We start from the raw sequence: 25975 nt of genomic DNA on the forward strand, positions 1-25975 counted from the left end.
TATGTTTTAATCATTAGAGAAACATATTCTTACATAGTTACTCGTGGATTATCGGATTTATCCAATCTCGATAGTTAAATGATGAATTTTAAAATCCTCGCCGAGGCTCGGACTTTAAAATTGATAATTTAACTATCTCGATTGGATAAATCCAATAATCCACTGGTATCAATGTAAGAATCTTTATACTTGATATATATAGGTATATTGTAATATGTGTAATGAGTACTCCAATCTTTTTACACGTACAACTTGGTCAGATGTAGACATTAAAGGAGCAGGCATTTTATTTTTTCATGTATCATTTATTCAATTGTATGCATGTTATTCATTTTATTCTTCTTTCATGTATGCAGATAAAATACTATTGATTCAGTTTTGGAACATTTCCATATTAATGATCAGTCATGTCATCACGGAAGTGCTGACTACTGGTTTTGTAATACCCTCGGGGACGGATTTCCAACCAGCAGCGGCATTGACATAAAAGCTAAAAGCCACGTTTTATTTTGTGTTTTATCTGTCGTCATATAATATTATGAATACAATGATAATCAAGCACACTCTTATAAACAATAAGAGCAATGTTTATGGTGCAATATTATAAAATGTAAAAAGGCAAGTTAAGAGCTTATGCTACAAAGAATGCAAAGTAAACTGGTGTTTTTAATTTAAATAACCGACAACGGTTCGTAAACAATTTATGATCAACAAGCAAAACAATCACCAAGAATTGATGAAAAAACAGTTAATCAATGAAACATCATTGTCTATTACATTTAACATTTAGTTAAGTTTGACATAAAATTCCACTCAGTGTAATATTATGCTGCTGACAAATTCAGAAACCCAAATCCTTATATAAGAAATACTTTGATATAAAATCTGTTTTTATGTAATTATAGATTTTCCCGATTATTTAAATAATTTACAAACAATTATGTATGTTGATCTAAATGGTAACGTTTAAAGTTATCGATCCCAAATAACATAAACATATTGTTCAACGGCGGCAGAAAACTTGTTTTGATTGATAAATTGTCGAATATATTCTTGAATTATTTTTTAACGATTACATATATTATTATATACCATTCCTTTTTAACACGTACAGACGCCATCACAAGTAGGTTGACCGTTATTATATATTTGTTTTACAGCTGATATGTTTTAAATAATGTAACAAAATTCAAGTTCCTTTTTTTTCGAATGTGACCTACCATTACCTGTATCATTATTACCGTGTTTGTACTAACATGAGCAACACGATGAGTGCTACATGTGGACCAAGATCTGCTTACCCTTCCGGGCCACCTGAGATCACCCTTGATTTTTGGTGGGTTCTGACCATATCCTCAGTGTCCAATATCTTCTTGCTACAGTTCCATTAAGTTATGGGTAGCAGAAACTCTGCAGGGAACTGGTGTGAGATGATATCGAACACTCCTGGAGTACCAAAATGGGGATATACCTTTCCTATAGATTCTAAACAAGACAATGCTTAACTTTTAAGCAAACAACAATCCAAATGACTCAGTATAACAAAACCAATCAAGTCTATGTCATGAAATTAGCAATTAGGTGTCATGATTTCTATCATGTCTATTGTTCAACTCCTATTATGATGGACAATAAACATCAAAGACTAGAAGGACTTGTGGTGCCTCTGCATTGAATAAATTAAAAACAAAAATAACTCAACATTTCACATACAATCCTGTATATCACATTTTGGTACCACACGACTATAAACAGACAATGGGTGGGATGAGGTGGGATTAAAATAACTTCACTTGCAGGCTATAAACATACATTACAGTACAAACGTTGCCTATTCTGTCAAACGTTTGCCTCCTCATTGAGTGGATATTAAACAAATGAGACAGAATCACATGGACTTCCGCCTAAGTTAATTGGCCAATGAGGTTATGACCATATCCTCAGTGTCCAATATCTTCTTGCTACAGTTCCATTAAGTTATGGGTAGCAGAAACTCTACAGACTTCCTGAAGATGAAACCCAAAATCTCAAATACAGTATAATGCCTCTTCCCAAAACTCAAAATAAAACATATCTTCTTTCTTAATATTATTTATTACATAACAAGTGTTGTACAGATAACATAATTATACATTGCTCTTAGATTCACAAAATGTATGCATGGGTATTTTATAAATTTAACAATAATAACTTGTGCAATTTCAATTATTCCAATAAAACTTATCAAAATGATAGTTACGATGAAAACATTTTAATTACCAATGCAAGTACAATGAATATGGTGCAAATACTTCATTAAACTTCCTCAATCTTAGGGCTAGATCACAATTAAGATTACTTTTACTCTTTGTTAAAAACATGAACTAAACTAGAATAGTCAGCTTGTTCTTTAAATACAGTTTCAATATTTTCAGACCCATTTGCAACCTGAGATAATCTCAATGCAATACTGCCTGCATCAACTAATGTATGAATTCTACTATAGTACTCGGCACTTGTTCTGCCAAACCAACCAATATGTTTCATTGCCTGGTCTACATTTTCAGCTGCCCCTGATAAAGCCATGGTAACTGCACAACCTGATCGAAAGCTATGGGGGGTTTCTCCTTCATAAATTCCCAACAGTGATAAGTAATAACGCAATCTCTCATACATGACAGAGTAATTGACAGCCTTATCCAACACTCTGCCTTTTTCAGAAACTATTCTGAACAAATAACCTACTGACATATCAACTGTACTGACTTGGCAAAAATTAACATAATCAAGCAGACCTTGTACAGGACAAATAGACAAGTCATCACACTTTTTAATAACAAATGTATTACTCTTTCCCTTATCACCTCGGAGTGTCTTTCCAAACGTATGTTGAAAAACCAAGCCACTATTATCATTTAATACTTTTACCTCCTGAGCAACAACTAAAGAAAGGTCACTAGCCCTATCACCTGCAAAAAATTGTAGTTTCATCCAAGCTCTATCTCTATACAGAATATACCTCTCCCGTAATGACAGACCAGGGCTTTTAATTTCCATATCAATGTATGAACACATTGCCTTAATTTTTGATAAAAATATAGGCTTAGCTTGTTTTGGCAATACATGTGCACTGGCTTGTTCTTCCCTGATTAGTTTAAGATATTCTTTTACTATGGGGGCACAAGCAGGGTTACCAGACTTAGAAAAAATGTCCCAATATCTCCCAAAGCCATTATCATCAAATATATTAACCAATTGATTAATCACCCCTTCAACTGTACCGAAAGCCAGTCGTTTTGGACAAAAACAGTCAAACTCCCCCTTTTGGCCTAAATGTTTGCAATGAACACCGTGAATAGTAGTTTTTCCAGAAAAATCCTTCCAAATTAAAAATCTTCGAATATCATCAGGTGTACAAACTGACAAATGTTTGCAATCTAAATCTTGGAGAAATTGGAGAAAAGAACCTTGAAAACTTTTCTTCCTCTTGTGACCTGATGAACAAGTTATTCGTTTATCTAACTCGTCCATTCTTCCCTCAATTTTTTCCAAATCAATGTCACTATTTATCTGCAATGACAAATATAAGGTCCATTTTTAGGTCAATGACAAAAAATTTAACAATTAAAAATTGAAAATATCTTAATAGGACTTATAACCTCAAAAGAAATACAATGCACATGCATTACCCAATAACAATATACATATTTTTCATAAATAAAAAGATTAGCAACACTGGTACATTAAAATTATACAAAAACATTCAATTCATTTTAAGTTCACTTGAAATATCCGTATTACAGATGTATTACTTCACATGAAATATAAACAAAAATAAGATCAAGAAAAAGAAACTCTGAATGCCCACAATGGCCATCTTAAACCAAATTCATCAACAACAAAGCCTTTCCTTGGAGGTGCTTTGACAACCCCTTTTTGACCCCTAGCTCCTAGAAGAATGGAGGTTGATGAACAACTAGTCAACATTGGCCACCACATAGGAACTGGATAAAGTTCAGGTACCACAACTGTGCAAGAAACTGACTGTTCCTTCAAAAAACATAGCAAAGGAAAAATCAATACATAGGGTGGATATACATACATATTAGATTCTGCCTTTAAATCTTGGGAAAACACATTAACACCAGAGGTTTCTGGTGTTAACCATGGGGTAAAATGTCTAAGTGGCCTACTGTCTACTGATTGCATTACATTCGAGTCTAAAGACATAAGATCAACAGTATGTGGACCAAATCGAGAATCAACTAAAACCCATGAAGCATTACTCAACATAGTATCAGCCGTGTTCAAAATTCTAGAAGGACCATCAGCCTTATTCAGTTCAGATGGAACAAAACTTAGATGCAAATCAACATTTTGCCCAGCGACCAACTGAAATATATCCTTCATAATACAATTCAAGGCCGGACATTTGCTCCCTTGACTATTCCAGGCTCCTATTACCGCCATGCTATCAGTTAATACATCAACCCGAGAGTCTAATAAAGATTTTCCCAAAGATTGCAATGCCTTCAAAATGGCTTCAGCCTCCTTTTCATGAATAGGTCTAGTATCATCAGCCAACCAATAATCACCCATAGTCAAATGGTTGTCACCTAAATTCACAAGTGCCCCATATCTATAACCTGAAGAGTCTGTAACCATGTCAATCTTATTATGAAATTCTGGTCTCCATTTTGAGAAGCCTTCCCATTTGTCCAAAAATTTCCAATATTCAATCTCCTCTTTAAGAGGTCCAAATACCCTAACAGGCCTACTACATTTAGTACAAACAGAAATAGCAGCATTCACCTCCCTGCAAAAAAGCTTACAGCCAGGTACAGCTAATTGCATACTAATACACTTTCCAGAAAACCTTTGTAAAGTTCTCAAGTCTACCTCCTTAGAAGACAAAATAAATTCACGCAACTCAATAAATTTTTTCCGCTTATCCTCTGGTAAAATAAATGCTTGCTTTTCCGAATCAACGAAAAAACCAAGAAATTTCTTACAAAATTCTGGAACCAATGAACACTTCTTAAGCGAAAGAGTATACCCTAACCTTGTCAAAACCTCCAGCATAACATAAACCAACCTCCTACCTTCGAACTCTTTCTCCTCACTAGACTGCAATGGGCCCCCTCGAGTTACTGAAAACCTATCATCAATATATAATGTATTCAGTACATTTAATTTTCTTAAATATGATGTTACACACATCCCTATTGACTGGTATATGAATGGGCTTGCTTTCCAACCAAAGGGCAATGTTGTGTAAATCATGTAAAATCCCCCAAACTGAATACCAAAATATGTAAATGAATGTTGACTAAGTTTAACATGGTCATAACCTGACTTTTCATCATATGTTACCATTAATGCATCTTTCTGTACTAATCTAGGAATATCTTTCAAAGTTTCAAGATGAAATGGTAAATCTTTCACCCACAAATTTAAAAAACGTTCATCATGGCATAAACGTGGCTTGCTGGGTTCGACTGTAAGTGGCATTACTATTCTAGGGGGTTCACATTCACCAACTGCTCCCAACAGCTTAACTGAACCCATAGCAATTTTCTCGCATAATTCTTTTGAAATAAAATCAACATGTTGCTTACAAATTTTTGAATTTTGAAAATATTGATTTGGAGGGATATCCGAATCATAGAAACGACCCTTAAAATTTCCTTTAAAGTATCTGAAAAAATCTGTAGCATCAACCCCATTTATAAGCCATTTTAGTATATCTTTATCATCTGTCCCTACTAGAATATCTTTCCAGTTAGACAAATGGTGATGAATCTGACCGCTTAGAAAAAGATCAGGATCACGCAAAGGAAAAGTCCCACTATCAAAATGAACACCACATGCACCATTCAGAACTTCTTCAGCCGAAGGAACGTGTGTTGTAAGTGAAGGAGTTTCACCTCCAAGTGTTACCCATGCTGGTTCTTGGCGTACTTGTACCTTTTCGGGATTAAAACCACTTTCCATTTCCCATTCTGAAACATGAATGTTGAATGAATTTAAACTTCCCAATGTATTACTATTCTGAAGAGAAAATAAAACTCTCTCTATATCCAAGAACCAACATAAGAGCACTTTAAGGAGAAACCCCTTCACCTACAATCCACGTGGAACATGTAGAACCACTAGGGTATCAGTGACCCTTGAATTGTAAATGAAGACATTTCAAATAGAGAAAAATAAAATAAAATAAAAAACAAAATATTTCACAATAAATTAAAATTCCCCAATTAATTGAACATACAAATATACGAAAAACATTATTTTCCCTTTGCAGCCTTCATTTTGTCACAGTCTCTTATCTGATGACTTGTACTCTCGCAAAACAGACAAGCACCTCTCTGACGTATTCCAGAATTTCCAAAATTTCCAGAATTTCGGGGTCTACCCCTATAATTATTATTAAAGCCACCTGGATATGGCGGTTGCAAGTAAGGCATAGCATTGTATGGATACATACAAGGAGCCTGGTATTGCGGGTATAAATTATGCAATGGCGAATCTTCAGGTTTTGGAGTAGTATCCTTTTCAGGTTGCTTTTCCTTTAAACACTTCGACACAGCTTTTGTGATTGCATCCGCAACCTTACCACCCAGTACGGACAAACACAAAGAAGAGATATCTAATTTTAATTGATGTCGGTTTGCCTGACGTGTTAACTCTTCAAAGGTATCGGCATCATCATGATTAACCCGTCTTGCCGCTTTAGCAAGTTCCTCCAGAGTAAGTAATATGAGTGAATCACTAGGATTATCTTGCAGACAAAGTGTCCTCACCTTCTCCTTTAAGTTCTTAACAACTTCTTCTTTTGTAGTATTCTCTAAGTTAGCAATCCTGTCTTCCAAATCGTCCCTCTTCCTTTTATTTGTCCCATTGTTGTTGTTGTCACCACTACTCTGCACAATGTCACCACTCATCTGCACATTGACAGGATTAGCACTAGTAGTGGGAGTCTTAAAAACAGAAAACAAAATCGGTCTTAAAAACAGAAACAAAACCGGTATCATTATTAACACACATTACATAACACCAGTCAATGCCAGTGAATCACTATTAATATCAAAATTCTATGTAAATTACCAGTGTTGTCAATATTTTCATTTATAAATATGAATAAACATATACTTGGATTCAACCAGTATGGATTACGTCACAGTAAGACAAGTAATTATGTATTAACCAACAAGACAATTTTATATTTTTATATGCTCGTTATGTGGTACAATTTGTTGCTCATAAGTGAAGGCCACACAAAGACCATAAATGATGGCATTGTCCAATTACTTCTTAGGTTATTATCTCATTGGCATACAATTTTAGAAATTCTCTAGTGCGATCATTGATTTGTCTTCTAAGCTTGTCATCCTAGTCAATGTGCAGAATTGTATATATAAAATTCAATAGATTTAATTTTATCTGCCAGCCAAGACATTACATTCAAAGTGCAGGACTAGAAATTACTTACTTGATCTTGTGACTGGGTTAAATCTTGTCCACTAGGTTGCCCATATTCATTTGCATACAGTATCAAACAATGTGTGGCCCACCTGGCTTCTTCAACTGTATTATCTCTATTGGCAAATTGAAGTAAATCTTGTAGTTCTGCACCAGTTAAATCCAGAACCTGATCAATAATTTAAAACAAAAAAAAAAAAAAAAATGACAAATAAAACTCAACAGAGCTTTTGTTTTACTTCTTGTACTAGTAACCTTGCTAAATTTAAATAAAACTGGTTTATTTATAATGTATTACAAAACACTTGACTTGCATATGATTGTCTATAAATGGTTTTAAAATAGTAGCAAGATAAATCAAGTCAAACAATGAAATGATTAATAGTACTACAAACCTGTTGCCTCAGATCATCCATGGATAAATTATCCAATTTGTTGTCCTTTTGAAAACGGACAAACTCCTTTAAGCCCTGTGGTTGTCCTCCTCTTATTCTCTTAATAGCTGCCACTAACCGTACCCCTTTTAATGAGTGCCTCCGTTTCAAACACGTGGGTAAAACCATCTGAAAATAAATACACAACTCTACACACTAGTCTAGACATCAAATGACCTTGCGCACCTGTTGAGGGAAATCCCCTTTTGGCATTTTTTAAAAACTATCTGAAGTACCACACATAATAAACGAACCTAGGCAAATGTTATTTATCATTATAATCTTAAAGAAACAAACAACATTTTTAAAAGTGTCTATCATTTGATTATATAAATCAAATCTTATAAAATCTATGATAACACGTGTCGAGCGCACCTTTCGCCACGACGGGATTGTTGAAAATCTTTATACCTCATTAAATTTTTTGAGAAACTATGAAATGAACATATCTTATCAACCAGTTTAGAATATAAATACAATACAATGTTAAAAAAAAAAAAAAAACATTGGTCCTATAGATATAATTTATTTCGCACTCGACCTCGTGGTGTCGGACTTTCCGGCCAATCTAAAATTTATTATATCTCCTTGGCCCTGGTTATTTTTTCAAATTATACCTTATAACCCTTGTCATTATTCTTCAATTATATCTCAAAACCTCTTGCTTTATCAAAAAATAAATATTACCATCTCCAAATAAATCAAACCATCTCCTTGGCCCTCGCCATTTTTCCAGTATCATATCTCATGGCCTCTTGCCCACTTAAAAATGTATTATGTCTATTGCTATTCTCAAATTACATGACCTCTTGTCATTCTTATATCATATGGCCTCTTGCCATTTAAAATAAAAAATATATACCTTTCCTATGAAGTATGTTGCCAACTTGGCCTGAGCAGTCAGGACACGGTCCGCTCTCTTCAGTGGATATTAAACAAATGAGACAGAATCACATGGACTTCCGCCTAAGTTAATTGGCCAATGAGGTTAGTGATGCTCTGTCTTTAGTGTTCTATGTAGTGTATTGTAGACTATTGCTATTGTTTGTATACTGTTTTTTTTAGCCATGCAGTTGTGGCTGTCGGTCGACATTGTACCTTTAACTAAGTTTGATATCTTTGGTATCTTTTGGCTCTATTTTATTCCGATTTGTATTGACAGATTTTGATATTTTTGTATGATTGTATAGGAAAAGTATTGAATTAAAAACATTAATTTCAACATGTACAGGACGTCTTGAAAAAAAGAGACTAGTAGCTCATGAAGATCGTTTGATGGTTTGAAACATATATCTGAAAATAAAATGTATATGCTATCGGCTGTGTTACTGTACCAAGTCAGGAATATGGCCATTGTTATATTATAGTTCGTTTCTGTGTGTGTTACAATTTAACGTTGCGTCGTTTGTTTTCTCTTATTTTTGAGTGTAAATTGACATTGCGATAAGACGTGTCACGGTACTTGTCTATCCCAAATTCATGTATTTGGTTTTTATGTTATATTTGTTATTCTCGTGGGATTTTGTCTGATGCTTGGTCCGTTTCTGTGTGTGTTAGTTACATTGTAGTGTTGTGTCGTTGTTCTCCTCTTATATTTATGCGTTTCCCTCAGTTTAGTTTGTTACCCCGATTTGTTTTTTGTCCATGGATTTATGAGTTTGAACAGCGGTATACTACTGTTGCCTTTATTTACTACCAAAGTAAATGTAAAATAAAAGAAATCAGTACGATCTATTTTATATGTTGACCTACAATTTTACAGTGTTATCAATTGAGAACTAAACTTTGCGACGACACCGTTACATCCTGTTGTGAAATATTGGATTATGTCTAGCATTTGGAAAAACAAAGGTTAGTATGAGTGATCATATCCAGTCAGTTGCTGGTTTAAAGTTTCATAGCTTCAAAAATAGTTTATCTCACTCAGTTACTAGACACACTCATGTGGAAACAAAAGACAACAACACTAGAGGCAAAAAAAGTTTAAACACCATACCATAAAAATAAGTTGAAAAAGGCCTAAGTCATCAGATGGCTACAAATAGAAATACATCTACCAGAACACGACTGTTTAGCGTCTTAGCATACATAATGCGCTACGATAATCAACGCTTAATCGCAGAAATATGTAAGGCAAAAAAAAAATATTAAACACATCTCTTTTTATGCTTTTGTCCGCTAAGACATATACAAGTTGTATCGTACATTTAATTGCATGTTGTCTAATTTTTTTTAACTCAGCTCAGTTTTGTCACCTTAAACGACAAAGTGGTTTATTTTTTGAAATGCTTCACATCCAATTTTACTTATGTTTACACATTTGTACTATGTCGTAGGATTCAATGATACTACTATGAGAAGAAGCAGATGCATCATTGTCGATGAGATAACACTACATTATTAAACAGGAGTCATTATACATTGTATATGTTACATCATAATTAAACACAAAACAATTGGAACATTAACAAACCACAATCCAATGATAGCCAAAGACAAACTTGTAAATCATAATTGTTAGCAGTGTGTAGTGATTGTATTCCATCTCAATGTGTTGTCTACTTTTAAGATATCATCTTAACAGCTACCATTTCCTAGGAAATTCAGACATATTTACTTTATGTCATTTCTGCTGTCTTGTTTTTCGTTCAAATCTGATTTAACACAATATATTTTTGTAACAACACAATTGTTTTTTAAACTTACAAACCTGCTCGTGCATTTTCATTGTCAATTATCTAAGAAACCTGGGACGATCTCATCTCACAAAGGATTTCTATTGTCTACTTATTGTACCTCGAACTTATTTACCCGATGTAGGTCTTTAAGTTGAGGTTCAATTTACTTAAAGTTAATCGGGCATGACTAATTAGATACGCCCTCTTAAAATCAGGGGGTTTGAAATAGGATCGGGAAAAAACACCCAGCAAAATACCTTAATTTACGATTTAAGAATTTGTTTGATTCAAAGTGCTTTTGGTTGCTTTAAATATCTCCGATCAATAAACAGGCGGTATTTTGTGGAAATAATAACCTGTCCCGAACCGGGAGATGTTAGCTGCAATAGGAATTTATTTATAAAAAAAGGCCATATCTCATTTACTTATAGTGGCCGTTATTGCTTGTAAATATTCATGCCGTTTTAATTTGTTTATGGCATTCGTTTATCGTGGAGAAAAAGAGGAAAGGAGGGCTAATAGCTTTACTTACGAGTTCGATCATTAGGGTTCAAATCTATTCTATTACGGCATTCGTTTTACCTCTAGCGAACGGCCTTATTGTAAAAAGTGCCACTCTCAATTTGTAAGCATTTGCTTCAGATTGATCAACTTTCCATCTATAGTCGTGAATATGCATGACATATTTGCCACTGGACACAAAGGAGCAATAAATTAATCAGCTTCATTTAGTGATGTATTATCATTTGTCCTCAGTTGATTATAATCTCAAAACAGTTTTCCGATTTTTATATATTTTATTATTATTTACATTTGAATAATAATCAAGGATTACATTGTATAATTCCCAACAAAACTAATAGGGGAGGGGACTAGAACAGAAAAACAATCTTCATTGAGTGGCAATAACTCATATATTGAAGCGTACAATGACGGCTGTCTCGTCTAGGTGACAACATTTGATGTTTCAAGTTTATTTGTACCTCGTGACTGGTATAATAGTTGTCAAAAAACAAAAAAAACAAAAAATATAAAGAAGGTTGACAATTATAAAAAGATTCAACTTATTTTAGGCGTTTCATTTTTTTATATTGTCTTGCTGATCGGTTTTGTTATATATGTTTTTCATCTACTATTGTTCTAGCAAAAGTCACAAAAAATGTTGTTAAAATCAGGCATGCCACTTATTTGAAAAGATTTAGCTGACCTTTCTTATTGTTTACGCATTTCAATAATTCAACTCGTGCGTAGATCGTCTTTCCTTCTAATGTTTTTTTAGGTATAGATAGCGTGAAATTTTCACTGCACCAGGCATCGGATATGTATTGCTATTATATTTTGATCAGACAAAGCTGCGTATTTATATATCCAATAAGCCAAACAAATGCACCCATTTAGCAAGTGTAAACTATGGGACGGGAGAGCTCCAGAGACGTCAATAAACTCATCACAGATACCAGGACCAAAATTGTATATTTAATATTTCTATACCGAAGCGAATCATTTGGTTTTGAATAAAAGGAGATAAAGGTATACATTAATGCGACAGCAACCCAAAGACCCAGATAAATTAAAATATTTAGAGTCAACATTCGGTCTTTTTTTTTTATAGAAATATCATGCGTATATAACATGTATAATACAGAATAATAAGCTCAAAACCGACCCATGACTAAATAATAGTTATACGGAGTTAATTCAATAATATTTTCCGTCAAATATTATATATCCGAAAAGGCACATTTGATTTAATGTTATTTACCGTCAAAGACAATCACAAGTGTTTAGTTGACAAATTTTACCTGCCATATTTTAATTTTGATCTGTGAAAATTTAAGAAGTTGTAATATAAACCAGTAAAAGAAAAACACTTCACTGTATAATATAATGGTAAAATAAATAATGATAATGGATCACGAACAGCGACAAATAAAATTAATATTTAGGACAATAACATGTAAATATAATAAGAGTATTAATCCCGTTTTTTTACTAGACTGACAAGCTGAGTCGGTTTTTTTTTATCGTGTAGGTTCACAAGATATTAGTTCGCAGGAAGAAAAGTCACCCGACCCGGACACATTTCCGACTCTGAGCCGGCCAGTCTGTGCTCTTACTCCAAGATGCCACGTGTTTAGCGTTGAGATAGAATACCAATTTTGTTTGACCCGTTTGGGATTCGAACAAATGACCTCCGGCTCTCGAGGCGAACACCCCCACACGAGACCAACCAGGAGACAGTAGTAATCGGAAGTACAGAATATCATACCAAAAAATAAAATACAATACACAATACACCTTCACAGAATTCTCGCAGTTACAAAAGCGAGCTAAAAGTATCTAACCTAAATTGACTGCGTGAAATAATATTTCAACCTACACGTAAACATGGAGCTGCAAATGTTTGCACCTGTCCTAAGTCAGGAATCTGATGTACAGTCGTTGTCGTTTGTTTATGTAATGTATACGTGTTTCTCGTTTCTCGTTTTTTATATAGATTAGAACGTTGGTTTTCCCGTTTGAATGGTTTCATACTAGTAATTTTGGGGCCCTTTATTGTAGCTTGTTGTTCGGTGTGAGCCAAGGCTCCGTGTTGAGGGCAGTACATTGACCTATAATGGTTTACTTTTATATATTGTTATTTGAATGGAGAGTTGTCTCATTGGCACTCACACCACATCTTCCTATATTTATTACTTCAGGGTAGATTTTATGGATCAACCCTCTCGGCAAATTAAAACTCTTGCACCTATTATTTGAGTGGTCCGAATATTGCAAGCTGTTTCAAGTCTAAATTCCTGCCCCTATTCAATATACCCTCATTTTCCAGTGGTGTTTTAAAGTTTCACGTCCAACCTCACTGTCGACCTCCTATTGTACGACCTACCTAATGCATTTAAAATTTATGTGTTATAGTCATGAACATGCATGCAATAGTTGCTACTGGACGTAAAGCAAACAACAATCAATCAATTTAATTGATTTATCTGTACTAGTACTTAGCACACAAAGACAAGATCTTGTAAAATGCTATAATTTACAATTTCCATTTATATTTTTATGTTGTTGTTGTTATTTTTTTTTGGGGGGGGGGGGTCTCTTCAGTTTATCACATAACTGACTTCTTATTAAAAAGTTTTAAATATTTTTTCACTATGGTTCTTATCTACTGTTTTGATAGGATTTATAACATATGAATTTTATTTTGTCAGGCAAGGATAAAACTAAGAAAGATACAAGTTTTTTCAGGTGTTTGTGCTTCATTTAGATTTGAAAAGGGAATAACGGACGACTATATTAAAGAGTTTGTTTTCATATAATGAATTGAACTTGCGAATATATCTCAACTCACACGTTTTGATCGGGCCAGTGAAACCTAGTTTAATACGGTTTTATTCATTGAAGTTTGCATACATAGTCTTTATTTAAAAACAACACAATAGGATCTATTAATTAATTGGACTGAATAGACAAAACTAATTATTTTGCATTTTAACGTAATGTAGGAAAATTACTAAATTACCAAATCAGAAACAAAAGGAACATTTACCGGATGAATATTGTGAAGGACCTTATGCATTTAGGTCTGTCCGATTAGAAGTTCTGAAACAAGCTGTTTAAAAAGCTAATTGTTGGAAGAGTTTACTTACTGTTTTAAAAGCCGGATCTTTACGAATCTATTTCATGATTACTGACAGACCAAAAACATCAAGTATATATAGCATGAAGTTGTGGGGTATACTATGATTTATTAGTCAGTCATAAATGAGGTCTGTATGGGGTTTTGATTGCGTGATTTATTAAATAAAAAACCGTTATTTTGAAAAGTTGGCAAAAAAAGTATAAATTTACCTCCTAATTTTATCTAAAAACTATCATTTGGTGTTATTTAGAAGCTATTTTTTTTTTATCATAAATAAATAATTATATGATGTAATGCCATTAAATCCGTCCGTTTTTATTTCAATTTTGTAACTGTTAATTGTATATATCCGTCTGAGTACTGTTTAGCTATCATTCAAGTTGAACATATTTAGACTCGTCCAGTTCAGGGGAATTAGGTTTCTGCAAGTGCTTTTTATGTACTTTTCTTATTTTTTTGCCGGTTTGTAAGTCAATAAAAGTTCAATGATTAAGTTAATATTGACATTAAAAGACCTCTTCACAAAAAGGGCTGTTCAAATCACAACGCCCTTCGGGCTCGGGGATTTGAACACCCCTTTTTGTTCGGAGGTCTTTTAATATCAATATTAACTTATCATTGAACTTTTACCATTACTAAAACGATGAGTACTAGTATATGGCACTTAATCTTAAATCGCCTTTTAATTAGCCGCGGTTGTTCATGAATCTTATCAAGAGAAACAGGGAAAAGCAAAACTCTTTGAAACATTAAAAATAAAATTTGAAACACACTTACTTTTCTAAGAGTCCTATATCCTATATGACACCTTTGCTATTACAATGAAATAAATGCTATCAGAAATTGCCTATTATATATTACTTTTCATTCAGGTTATCTTGTCAATCATTAGATACTGTGCACCTGTATTTGTTTAAAACCAAACCTACGTTAAATTCGATTTCCAAACATATCTGTCAGTTACAAACTGAATTAGCAAAATTTCTATTAATTAGGATTCATTTATTTTCATGGGTACCAAATTTCGTGGATTACAAAAAAACTTGCATGTTAGTGGATAATTAATTTCGTGGTTTTGCCAAAGTCTGCATATAAGCCTAAAGATAATTGGTAATTCGTTCAACATTTAATTTCGTGGTTTACCTGTACCCACGAAATCAACGAAAACTGGTATTTAACGAATAATAATGAATCTACGGTAAATTGCTTTCGTACCGTAATTTCTTTGAAGATGTTAGTTTGCAATCAATATTGAACTTGTACAAATATACTTATATTTTGCATCTTTCTGATATCTAGGTTGTTACTCTAACAAAATGCGCTACCATCTGATGATTCTTTTCAATTTTTTATTAAAGAATTGAATGCTTGTTTTTGTAACTTCATTGGGGTGTAAAAGCGGACGCGCTTCATTAAAGAAAATGTGCGTACGGTCTTTTACAACCATTTAAAGTTACAAAAAGAAGCATTCAATACTTAAAATTACGTTTTATAGCTAGGATCATGAAAACACGAATTTCATAAATTTTTTTTATTTGATTCACCTGTGCACTTCTATCTTCTATTGTGGGACCTCGTTCTATCACGAATGATAAATTTTATTGTGTAATGCAATCGTTTAAGGAATAACACGTGCTGTGAAGTTATCCAATCAGAATAACGTATTATAATGAAACATACATCTAATGTACTTATTCACAATTATTTTGTCAATTTGTTGACTTCTAAACATACTTTTTATACACCATTGCGTTTTCATTTGAAAGAGAGAGCGTTTAGACTTTTCATTACCTTTTGAATGCTTTTTTATCATGCCAAATTACCGAAAATATAAAATGAATCTGTATATCGTTTGCCTGTTTTAATGTAGCAATCATAATAATTAACTTCTTTTCTGTAAGTTCGAAACTGTTCAGTAATAAAACAATTTGAAGAATCTTGAAAAAAGGTATCCTATTTAATGCTTAACATTTGTATTGTATTATCCATTTTCGTTCTAGCAATAACAAATGATGTTGGGAGTCTATGTATAAGTGTAACTGTGCAGTTTTGGGACACACTAGTTGTAATCCTTATTTTACATCAAAGTGTTACAATGTACTGTTGATTCCGTCACATGAAGGGATATTATTTTTGACCTTCGCATTTAAGTGAACGGTAAACAATGAGTTTTATTTTTTATATGTTTTAGCTATCAGTGCTTATTGTTTGTTTGCTTATTCTTATTTTTAATATGCTTTGCTTTTGTTTAATTTAACTATTTAGTTTTCTTCGTGTAGAATCTAGTTTTGCATGTAATTCATTTTTCAAGACATAATCACATTTTTGAATAAAATTGAGAATGGAAATGGGAAATGTGCCAAAGAGACAACAACCCGACCATAGAAAAAAAAACAACAGCAGAAGGTCACCAACAGGTCTTCAATGTAGCGAGAAATTCCCGCACCCGGAGAATAGTTTGTAAACTCAATGAGCGATTCAATTAGATTACTAGTACATTATAAAATTTTGTTAAGAATAATAAAATAAGAAAAAAGATTCAGAAATTTATTGAGTTATCATTGTACTCATGCTATTTTTCTTGAACTGTTGTTTATAATTTTATAACTCATTATTGGGTGCAAATAATCTTATATTATGTGCAAGTTTCCTTATATGATATCCAAACATCCTTTTATGATGTGCAAACATACTTATACTATGTGCATATACATTTTGTATATACTTATATGCTCATTTTTTAAAAGCAATAAACAAAAAAACTTTGTTAATTGGACATGCTTTGATACTATATCTGCCCTTGAATTTTTTAATAGATAACATTTTTGTTCGCTTTGGAGATTCCGTATATCGTCAGGTTATCGGAATACCAATGGGGGACTAACTGTGCACCACTTATTGCGGACCTGTTTTTGTATTGCTATGAGTTACAATTTATGACAAAAATCAGCAAAGACCCATCGAAACAACATCTGATACACAATTTAATAATACTTGTAGATATTTTGATGATATTTTGGCTCTCAATAATGACGACTTCAGTATGTATACTAAAGAAATTTATCCTGTTGAACTTACTTTAAATAAAGCTAATACAAACAATGACCACTGCCCTTTCCTCGATCTTGGTATCTATATCATTAACGGAAAGCTTAATACTAAAATGTTTGATAAAAGAGATGATTTTTCATTTCCTATCGTTAATTATCTATTTTTAGATGGTGACATTCCCTTGTCACCATCTTACGGTGTTTATATATCTCAACTTGTACGATTCGCTCGTGTATGTAACAATGTTTTAGATTTTAACGAGAGAAATGTATGTATTACTGAACAATTATTATACCAGGGTTTATGATATCACAAACTAGTCAAAATATTTACTAAATTTTATCATTGGTATAAGGACATCATTCGTAAATATAGCTCAACATGCAGACTTTTTATACGTTCAGGTATTTCACATCCGATATTTTATGGAAATATTCTTTATAAAGCACAAACATGTCATTATTCACCTCAGAAGCTAACAAAACCTTTAAATAGACCTATAAAGAAGGGATATAGTTATGATACTGTTGTCAGGTCATTAAAGATTGCATATTTTGGCGTTAATATTGATTCACTTATAGGGTCTTTGCATCCGAACTAAATACATTTATTTAAAAACCAGTTGTTGGCATGACACGGGTTATGTTCTTCTCATATATGTTATGATAGTATGATACTAAACACCTCACTAGAAGGATTGTGCCTGATATTCATATGATGAAGACATAATTTTTCAATCAGTTTAATTGAAGTCTGGAGCTGTCATGTCAGTTAACTGCTAGTAGTCTGATGTTATTTATGTATTATTGTCATTTTGTTTATTTTCTTTGGTTACATCTTCTGACATCAGACTCGGACTTCTTTTGAACTGAATTTTAATGTGCGTATTGTTATGCGTTTACTTTTCTGCATTGGCTACAGGTATAGAGGGGGGTTGAGATCTCACAAACATGTTTAACCTCGCCTCATGTTTGCGCCTGTCCCAAGTCAGGAGCCTCTGTCCTTCGTTAGTCTTGTATTATTTTAACTTTTAGTTTCTTGTGTACAATTTGGAGTTTAGTATGGCGTTCATTGTCACTGAACTAGTATATATTTGTTTAGGGGCCAGCTGAAGGACGCCTCCGGGAGCGGGAATTTCTCGTTGCATTGAAGACCTATTGGTGACCTTCTGCTGTTGTCTGCTCTATGGTCGGGTTGTTTTCTCTTTGACATATTCTCGATTTCCATTCTCAATTCTAAACATACAAACATGATGTACAAATATGCCATCAATTTTTCCATTGCTTTCATATATAATAACGAATCACCAAGTTGTGTAAGATATGTTTTTTACAGATTAGTCAGGATCAGTTGGATTCAAGTTAAAGTTCTAGTCACAATTTTCGAATGTGGAATTCAGTAGTCCTCTTTTTTTTTTGTTCTTAACTAAAGGCGTCGCAAAGTGAGAATGGTTAGTCATGTGGTTTATTTTCACGATAATGCAAACCTATATAGAAACAATTGAATGATCAGACTGGTAAACATGCTGGTAAATAATGCCGCTTTTGGTATGTTTGGTGTCTGATCAATGGCTGCACATGCGTTTATTTAGCCTTGTCACAGATGTGTCTTTTCCGGAATTTCATTGTAAGGCGTCGCGAAAAATGAATTTACGTTAGCGACATTACCTCGCTTGAAACTGTTTCGCTTGCCCTCACTAAAAAAGTCAAAAAGTCTGAAAAGACCTATTGCTGTTTGAATATGCATGAATTTTTACTCGACATTCTTCAAAAGTATGACTTGTGTCTAAATTATTCTTGACAATTTCTGGTTGATATTAAATGTGTATGAAACTTACTTTACAAAGTCTCAACATTCTGAATATCATTCCAAACTTGTTGACAAATAAACGTTTTGAACTGTTGGTATTTTGCTGAATTTTGTCTCCGAATGACCTTAGATCTGTTCCGAATATTCTTCTGACGTCAAGTAAAAATCACTTTTTTAATTGTTACGTCTATTGTTTTAATTGTGATGTCAAAATTTACGGGAACCTGTGTGAATTTACGTAATGACAAACAAATAAGCATACAAGTGTAATTACGTCTATTCTTGACATTTGAAAGCGGTTTTGAAATTTCTAGACATGTTTGACATTCTTTTTTTCTCAGTAAGGCTAGACTTTTTCTGAACATTTTTAATTGTGTCTTTAATTGACAATTCTGATTTTTACAAATAATGCTCATTATACATGATACATAATTTTCTTTTTGTATCTTGATATAATATATTATTATTTCAAGTTACACATATTTCAACAAAAAAAAAGTGTGGAATGTAGATATTTTTATAATTAGAAATATGGGTACTTAATATTTTTAAAATACGATTATGGGTATGAACTGTCAAATACTAATAGATAATAATGGGATTATGTTGAAATAAATCAATGTCAATGAGGGTTTGTAAGTATTTACAAATGTTGATTTATAAATCTCAACAAAAAATTGCTTAATCATTTAAAACAATTATACTGTAGACGCATTTAATTTTCATGCATACTATTCAATTTTATATGGTAAAACCTCCAATAATTGTACCACAATATGGCTATTTTGTCAATTAGTATACAGTCATTACCATATTATATTCTGAGATTGACATTTACTAATTAAATAGTTCTCCTTCAGTGTTGTCTGGAGATGTCACTATATATTGAATATACATTTATCGACTTGCACGGCTTGCTAGTTTAGTTTCTGATGTAGCCGGTCATAATGAATATAACCTTAGCATGAACACAAATGCTACTCTTTAAAGGGTTACAAACAACAAATACTTTAGTTTATATACTTTAAAAGTACATTTCTAATTGGCACCTTATCTGAAAAAAAATATGATTCTTCTTTTGAAACGTTGTAAAAGGAACTAAACATCGAAACATATATATATATATCTAAACCAGGGAACAAATACAGCCTGTACAAAATGGATTTCAAGAAGAAGTTCTCTAACTTGTCAACTTTTCTATCTTTGTTTTATTTAAGGTTTAATATGTTGAGATATCCTATTTCTAATCTTAACAGAAACAACAAAACCTAAACACTTGAATGGTGAACACTTAACAGAACAACAAAGATGAAATATGTTCACAGTCTCACAATGACCACTATACTTTTTGCATAGATAATTAAAAAAACGCATGTCTTTCCATCCAGATCATCCCCAGAAACAGAACTAACGGATAAACAACAGTATTAGGAGTCAGACCTGCAACAAAAAGGAATGTTTTAAGCAAGAATTGGTATAATTTGTTCGACAACAAAAGAACATACAAAATAAGGTCACTGTTAAATGGACTTTCCAATTGCAAATATAGAAAGTAACACAATTTTCTAAATTAACTTAACACATTTTTGCAACGTCCCCTTTTATATTGATAGTTTAACGTTTTTTTATTTAATACGTATTCAATTGTCTATACTATTGACAAAACATTCATGCAATTCATATAGTATGTCTAGCACAAGGATGCTTGAACTTTTAAAAAATCAAAACGAATGTCATATATTAGATAACATATATCAAATTGCAATTCTGTTCATCTAAATATGTTTGACGATATACATTTAATTCTGTTTGTTGTCAAGAGTTCAAGACGCAAAAAAAGCAGATGGACTTCTTTTTTATCTGTAAAATTTACAAAAGAACATTTTTCCAACACGTTACTTCTCAAATAATAAGTTGCAATGCACAAACGATGATTTAGGGTCAAGGATCAGTATATAAACTAGTCCATAGATTTTTTTAAAACTTAGAACTCAATTAGATATTGAAAATATACATCAGAAAATGTAAAAAAACGTATATGTCACCGACTTCGTTTTCAAGAAAAATCCATTTTTAAAATGGTCCGAGAGGGTACTAAATTACATTGAATATATAGGGTAAATCTGTATTTTTCTTCTACAATTTTCGTTTTTTTGCCTCTTTGTCTTACGAATTAGATGCTATTAAAAAAATATGGTCACCAACTTCGTTTTCCCTGTAGAAGCGACGCAAACCCAACATTTTGACATAAAAAACCATCAAAATTCGTGACGTCGTAATTTTTATCATATAACGTCAAGTTATCATGCTAATAATTTCCAACGTTTTTTCGTGTTGATTATGCACGATGATTATGTGTTTCGTATTGATAGATTATTTTTATCATAAGAGTCTGGATAATTATCATAAATTTTTATTTAGTATTACCAATATTCTTTATTCTTTATATTTTAGCACCTCATTATACACTTTTGCTTTTTTTTCTTTTTTGCATTTTATTCTGCAATTTTTGCCCATTATTCTGTATTCCGTAAACCCCAACCAGACCCTCTTTTATGGAACATTTTAAAAAGAAATTATACGTTGTAAAAAATGTGATACATGTATGTTCATTATCAATATACATATCTAAAACAATTACTAATTCAGACAAAAATACGTTGTAAGTACATGAACGCAAAAATGGTAAAATCTTAAAAATAGAAATCATCAGGGTTACTGTCTACAAGTTGACGCAATAAAAGATGTAATTGAAGCTATATTTTTTTATGCCCCCTCAACTACCCCTGTACGTCTGTCCGTCCGTCATTCCGTCTGACCACCCGTCCTTCTGTCCGACCCCCTCCCTTAATAGTTTATAGTTATTCAGCAAAACATCTACAGTTTGAATCCTAGAACGTACTTTGCTATCTGTTTGCATGTGGTCAGGGTTTGATCTTTATTAATATTTGCTCTAATGAGAAATAGTTGAACTTTGTCATTTGTGGGTAACAAATTCATAAATCTCTTAGACTATCTTGTAAGTCATCTGTTTACACTTTTTCTACGTTCCGATATATGATTTGGCCACTTTAAAAAAAAAAAAAAATAGATTTTTTTAGCAAACATGTAAAAGCTTGTGTTTTGGTACTATATCTAGACAGAACGTGTTCTGTCCATATACTGAGCTGCTTAACATCGCATATATAAACAAACATTATATCAATGATTCTACAAATTCTTGAAAGAGTGTCGTGTGGTTATTTATACATCTTCAAGTTAAAAAGTAAAACACGCAGACAAACTGACATCTTTGTTAATGTCTTTTTGTTCTGTATAAAATTTATTGTATACAAGTCTACAAAAACGTTTTAAAAAGTTTACTTAATGGTTATTGTTCCATAAGTGTACATATGTATGCTCGAAGTATATATAGAATCAGTACATGATACACAACATGTGACAAATAAAAGGCGGGGGTAGTAATGACAGGAAACTAAATAAAACTAAGGCTTTGATGAATGTAAACTTTAATAAAACTGGAAGTTACATAAGGGGAACATGAAAATAAGAATATATTACATCACTTACAACAACCTTTAAATTGACCAGTGATTTTTTTATTCATTACTGACCAGCAACACCGAGATAATCCAACGATTTTTACTTGTCCAAGGGTCCATATGAAGTGTGGACCTAAATGTTCTTTATCTTTAGATACAACGCTTATTCTGTAAAATTTTCAATTAACGATTTTGTAAAATTCTGTATATGATCTACACTATTATATTAAGTAATTATTTTATTTTCCGTTGTTATTCTTTATAATTTTGCAAACTTTTTTGTTCAATTTTGACATTCGCCAGTATTCCTTATTCTGCAACTCCCTTTGAGATCTAATCATGTGCGACAATAAATTATTGTGCTTCTCTCTCTGAATTTCACTTTCTCTCAAGACATTTGGAGTCTTTGTAGTACAGTGTATTTCCATCGTTTAAAAACATTTCCGAGAAAACCAAATTAACGGAGGTTGAGATATATGACATAAAAACAGATGTACATATTTATGTTTGATATATCTACAACCCCCCCCCCCCCCCTTCCCCCCAACCGAAAAAAACAAGAAAAAAACAATCGCACACAGGCTGAGACATGACTGGTAATATTGTGTTTTGTTATTTAGTCAATCTAAACAAATGAGGGGGGACCTTAAACGGGACTCCGGAATCGGGTGTTTTTCAGCACGGGATTTCGGGATTGATCCTTTATGGATCCGGCTATTCTTTTTTCGAATTTCGGTATGGCGGGATTGAAATTTCTATAGATTCGGGACCTCGGGATTTCATGTTTTTAAGTCCGGGATTTCGGGATCAGGACCCCTGCACCCTCCCCCCCCCCCCACCACCACCACCACCCCTGCACCCCGTGAAATGCATATTATAAGATGTCTTTTCCTTTTTAATTTTCTTTTGGCCTTGTGTTGTTGTCTGGTTGCTGTCTTTTTGAAGTACTGACTACTTACGGGATTTACATTTAACTTTAGGTACTGAAAGTCTGTGACACTGTGCATATTTTTCAGTCGGTATATATAGTAGTACTGTGATATAGAGGTGATCAATATAAACCCGTTCTCAACCTTCAAGTTTTATGAGTGAAATAGAATTGAGAACAGTTCTATTGTATATTTGAGATGCTACTTTCTGCTAGGGTACATTTTTTTTATTCGGTAAATTTTTACCCATATATATATAACAATTTCCTTTGAGAAGACAACCATACGAATCAATACTATTAGGATATTAGGCAGCAACCATTTGATTTTCTGGGGGGGGGGGGGGGGGGCTATGGTTTTTTTTTTTTGGACAAATTTTTTTTTCGCCTATGGCGAAAAACAATATTTCTTTTTCGCGACAAGTCGAAAACAATTTTTTTCTTTCAATTTTAGCATTACATATAGTGGCAGCTGAGGGTGAAACAAACCATTTTTTTTTCTTAGAATCAAAAACAAATTATTTTTTTCTCCAAAAACTGGAAACAAACTTTTTTTTCCAAAAAAAAAACATAGACCCCCCCCCCCCAGAAAATTAAATGGTGGCTGCCTTAAGCCCTGTATAAATCTTCAAACCATATACTATTTATACATGTATCTATTTAAAGATTGGTGTTCTATTTTTAACATCGAAATTGCGGACGTGAAAAAAAGCACAATTACAAAAACAAAAAAAAACAACGTTAGATTACAAAATTTAGCGATGGATTAATGATCGTGAAACCTCATTTTTGCTTATTTTTAATTTGTTATAGTCTAAAACTGTGTATGTGGTTCATTTCCGTTTTCTCTAATTTGAAAATATTTTTACTTGTTCCAACTGGTGTAATATTTTCAAAATATGGGAGAAATTATAATCTTACCGACACCGTACAATACTAAGTTTTAACTTTAGTATTAATGTCCCAAACTTGCACCCCTTCTGCTTATTTTCTGCTAGACGATGTCTTTTTGCAGTGAATCATAGCGTTTTTGAAAGGACAGTTTTGACATACTACATATCTATAGAATACTTCCGAGACCACCCTGTTTTTTTACTCATCACAATTATATAGAAATAGAAACACTTGTTCTAACTGGTCGGCAGATATACCAACTCTACCACCCTACGTCCTGATTATCATTTTGAAGATCGTCTTCAGGACTGTTTTCATATTCATTTTCAATTTTTAATTTTAGAAAAACAAGTTTATTCTCCTAGAAGAAACAAACTTTCCGTCAAATTTACCGTTGACGTTGTCCCATCGAAAAGTCTCCGGGTGCAATTTTAACATTGCAACATCTGGTCAAAGGGACGTAATTCGTACAAAACGTCGCAATATTTCGCGGAATCCGCTAAACGGCGTTCATTTACTGTTACTTGACCTTAAAGTAACACTACAAAGTGTAAACACGTAGGAGAACCTGAAATGAGCTTAAGGTGTAATACCACCAAATCATGGTACGTCACATCCGGTTGCATACGAAAGAAGGCCTAAAAAAATATTCCCTTGAATTTGACAATTGTAGAAAATTAACCCTGCATTTCAATGCACTTAAATTTTTCTGAGTCGTAAATATGTATGTTGGATGTCTGAAAACATCATTCTTTTTTTATTTGATGGTCTTATAAAATATTTTGGAACGTTATGGTTACATAGTTACCAAAGCAGGTAACCAGTAAATAACAGTGTAAAAATTGGGTTGTTTACTTCCGGCGGTGGTTACTTTCTTATATGCAATGAAATGTAGTGTGAAATTTTCACTGTATCACTGGAAAGGATTGAACTTTACACATGCAAAGTATTTCTTTGGTTGAAATAAAGGTAAATACTGTACAATTTATTTTAAAGTGCCAATTTAACAAAGACTAATAGGGAAAAATCAATGGTGGTATTACACCTATTTACAAAACAAACACATATTCATACATCAGTCAGGGGCATACCTTAAACAAGTAACTTTTAAAATTACCTATATAAGTAATGTTGAAAACGAGGCTATTTTAAAAATTACTTATATAAGTAACTTTTCTAAATATTATTTTTATAAGTGACCAACTACACAAATTTTTCTAGTTTTAACAAATTTTTACAGACATCTGGTTATTTTTTCCATGAAATATAAAATCTAATCCTTCTGAAACACTAATTGCTTTTCTGACGCACTTATCTTTGATATCGACGCTTCTTGGTCAAAGATTGGTCTCTTGGGACTATCAAAATATCGTTTTCCTTCAAAATCCTGAAGGTAGACAGATATAAATAGATAGAAACTTATGAATTAATTAAGACTTGAAGTTATTTATAATTTGTAACCCAAAACAATTACATATGTTCCTTAAATAAGTGTTATTACTAATTCTTTCAAAGATGTACAAAATAACTTATTC

The 25975-nt window shown here is 32.7% G+C and overlaps 1 protein-coding gene across 1 annotated transcript; it reads right to left on the reverse strand.

Annotated features, from left to right (window-relative positions):
* Positions 1–1380: 1380 nt before the first annotated feature.
* LOC139527858 (uncharacterized) lies at positions 1381–8870 on the reverse strand. The gene is made up of 5 exons (XM_071323534.1): positions 8758–8870; positions 7857–8024; positions 7472–7630; positions 6783–6959; positions 1381–3549 (listed from the first exon to the last, which is right to left on the reverse strand). The coding sequence occupies exons 2-5, from the start codon at positions 8022–8024 to the stop codon at positions 2341–2343; spliced, it is 1713 nt and encodes a 570-aa protein (XP_071179635.1). The 5' UTR covers positions 8758–8870; the 3' UTR covers positions 1381–2340.
* Positions 8871–25975: the final 17105 nt, after the last annotated feature.

Source organism: Mytilus edulis, chromosome 6 (assembly GCF_963676685.1).
Source record: "Mytilus edulis chromosome 6, xbMytEdul2.2, whole genome shotgun sequence".
NCBI lineage: Eukaryota > Metazoa > Mollusca > Bivalvia > Mytilida > Mytilidae > Mytilus > Mytilus edulis.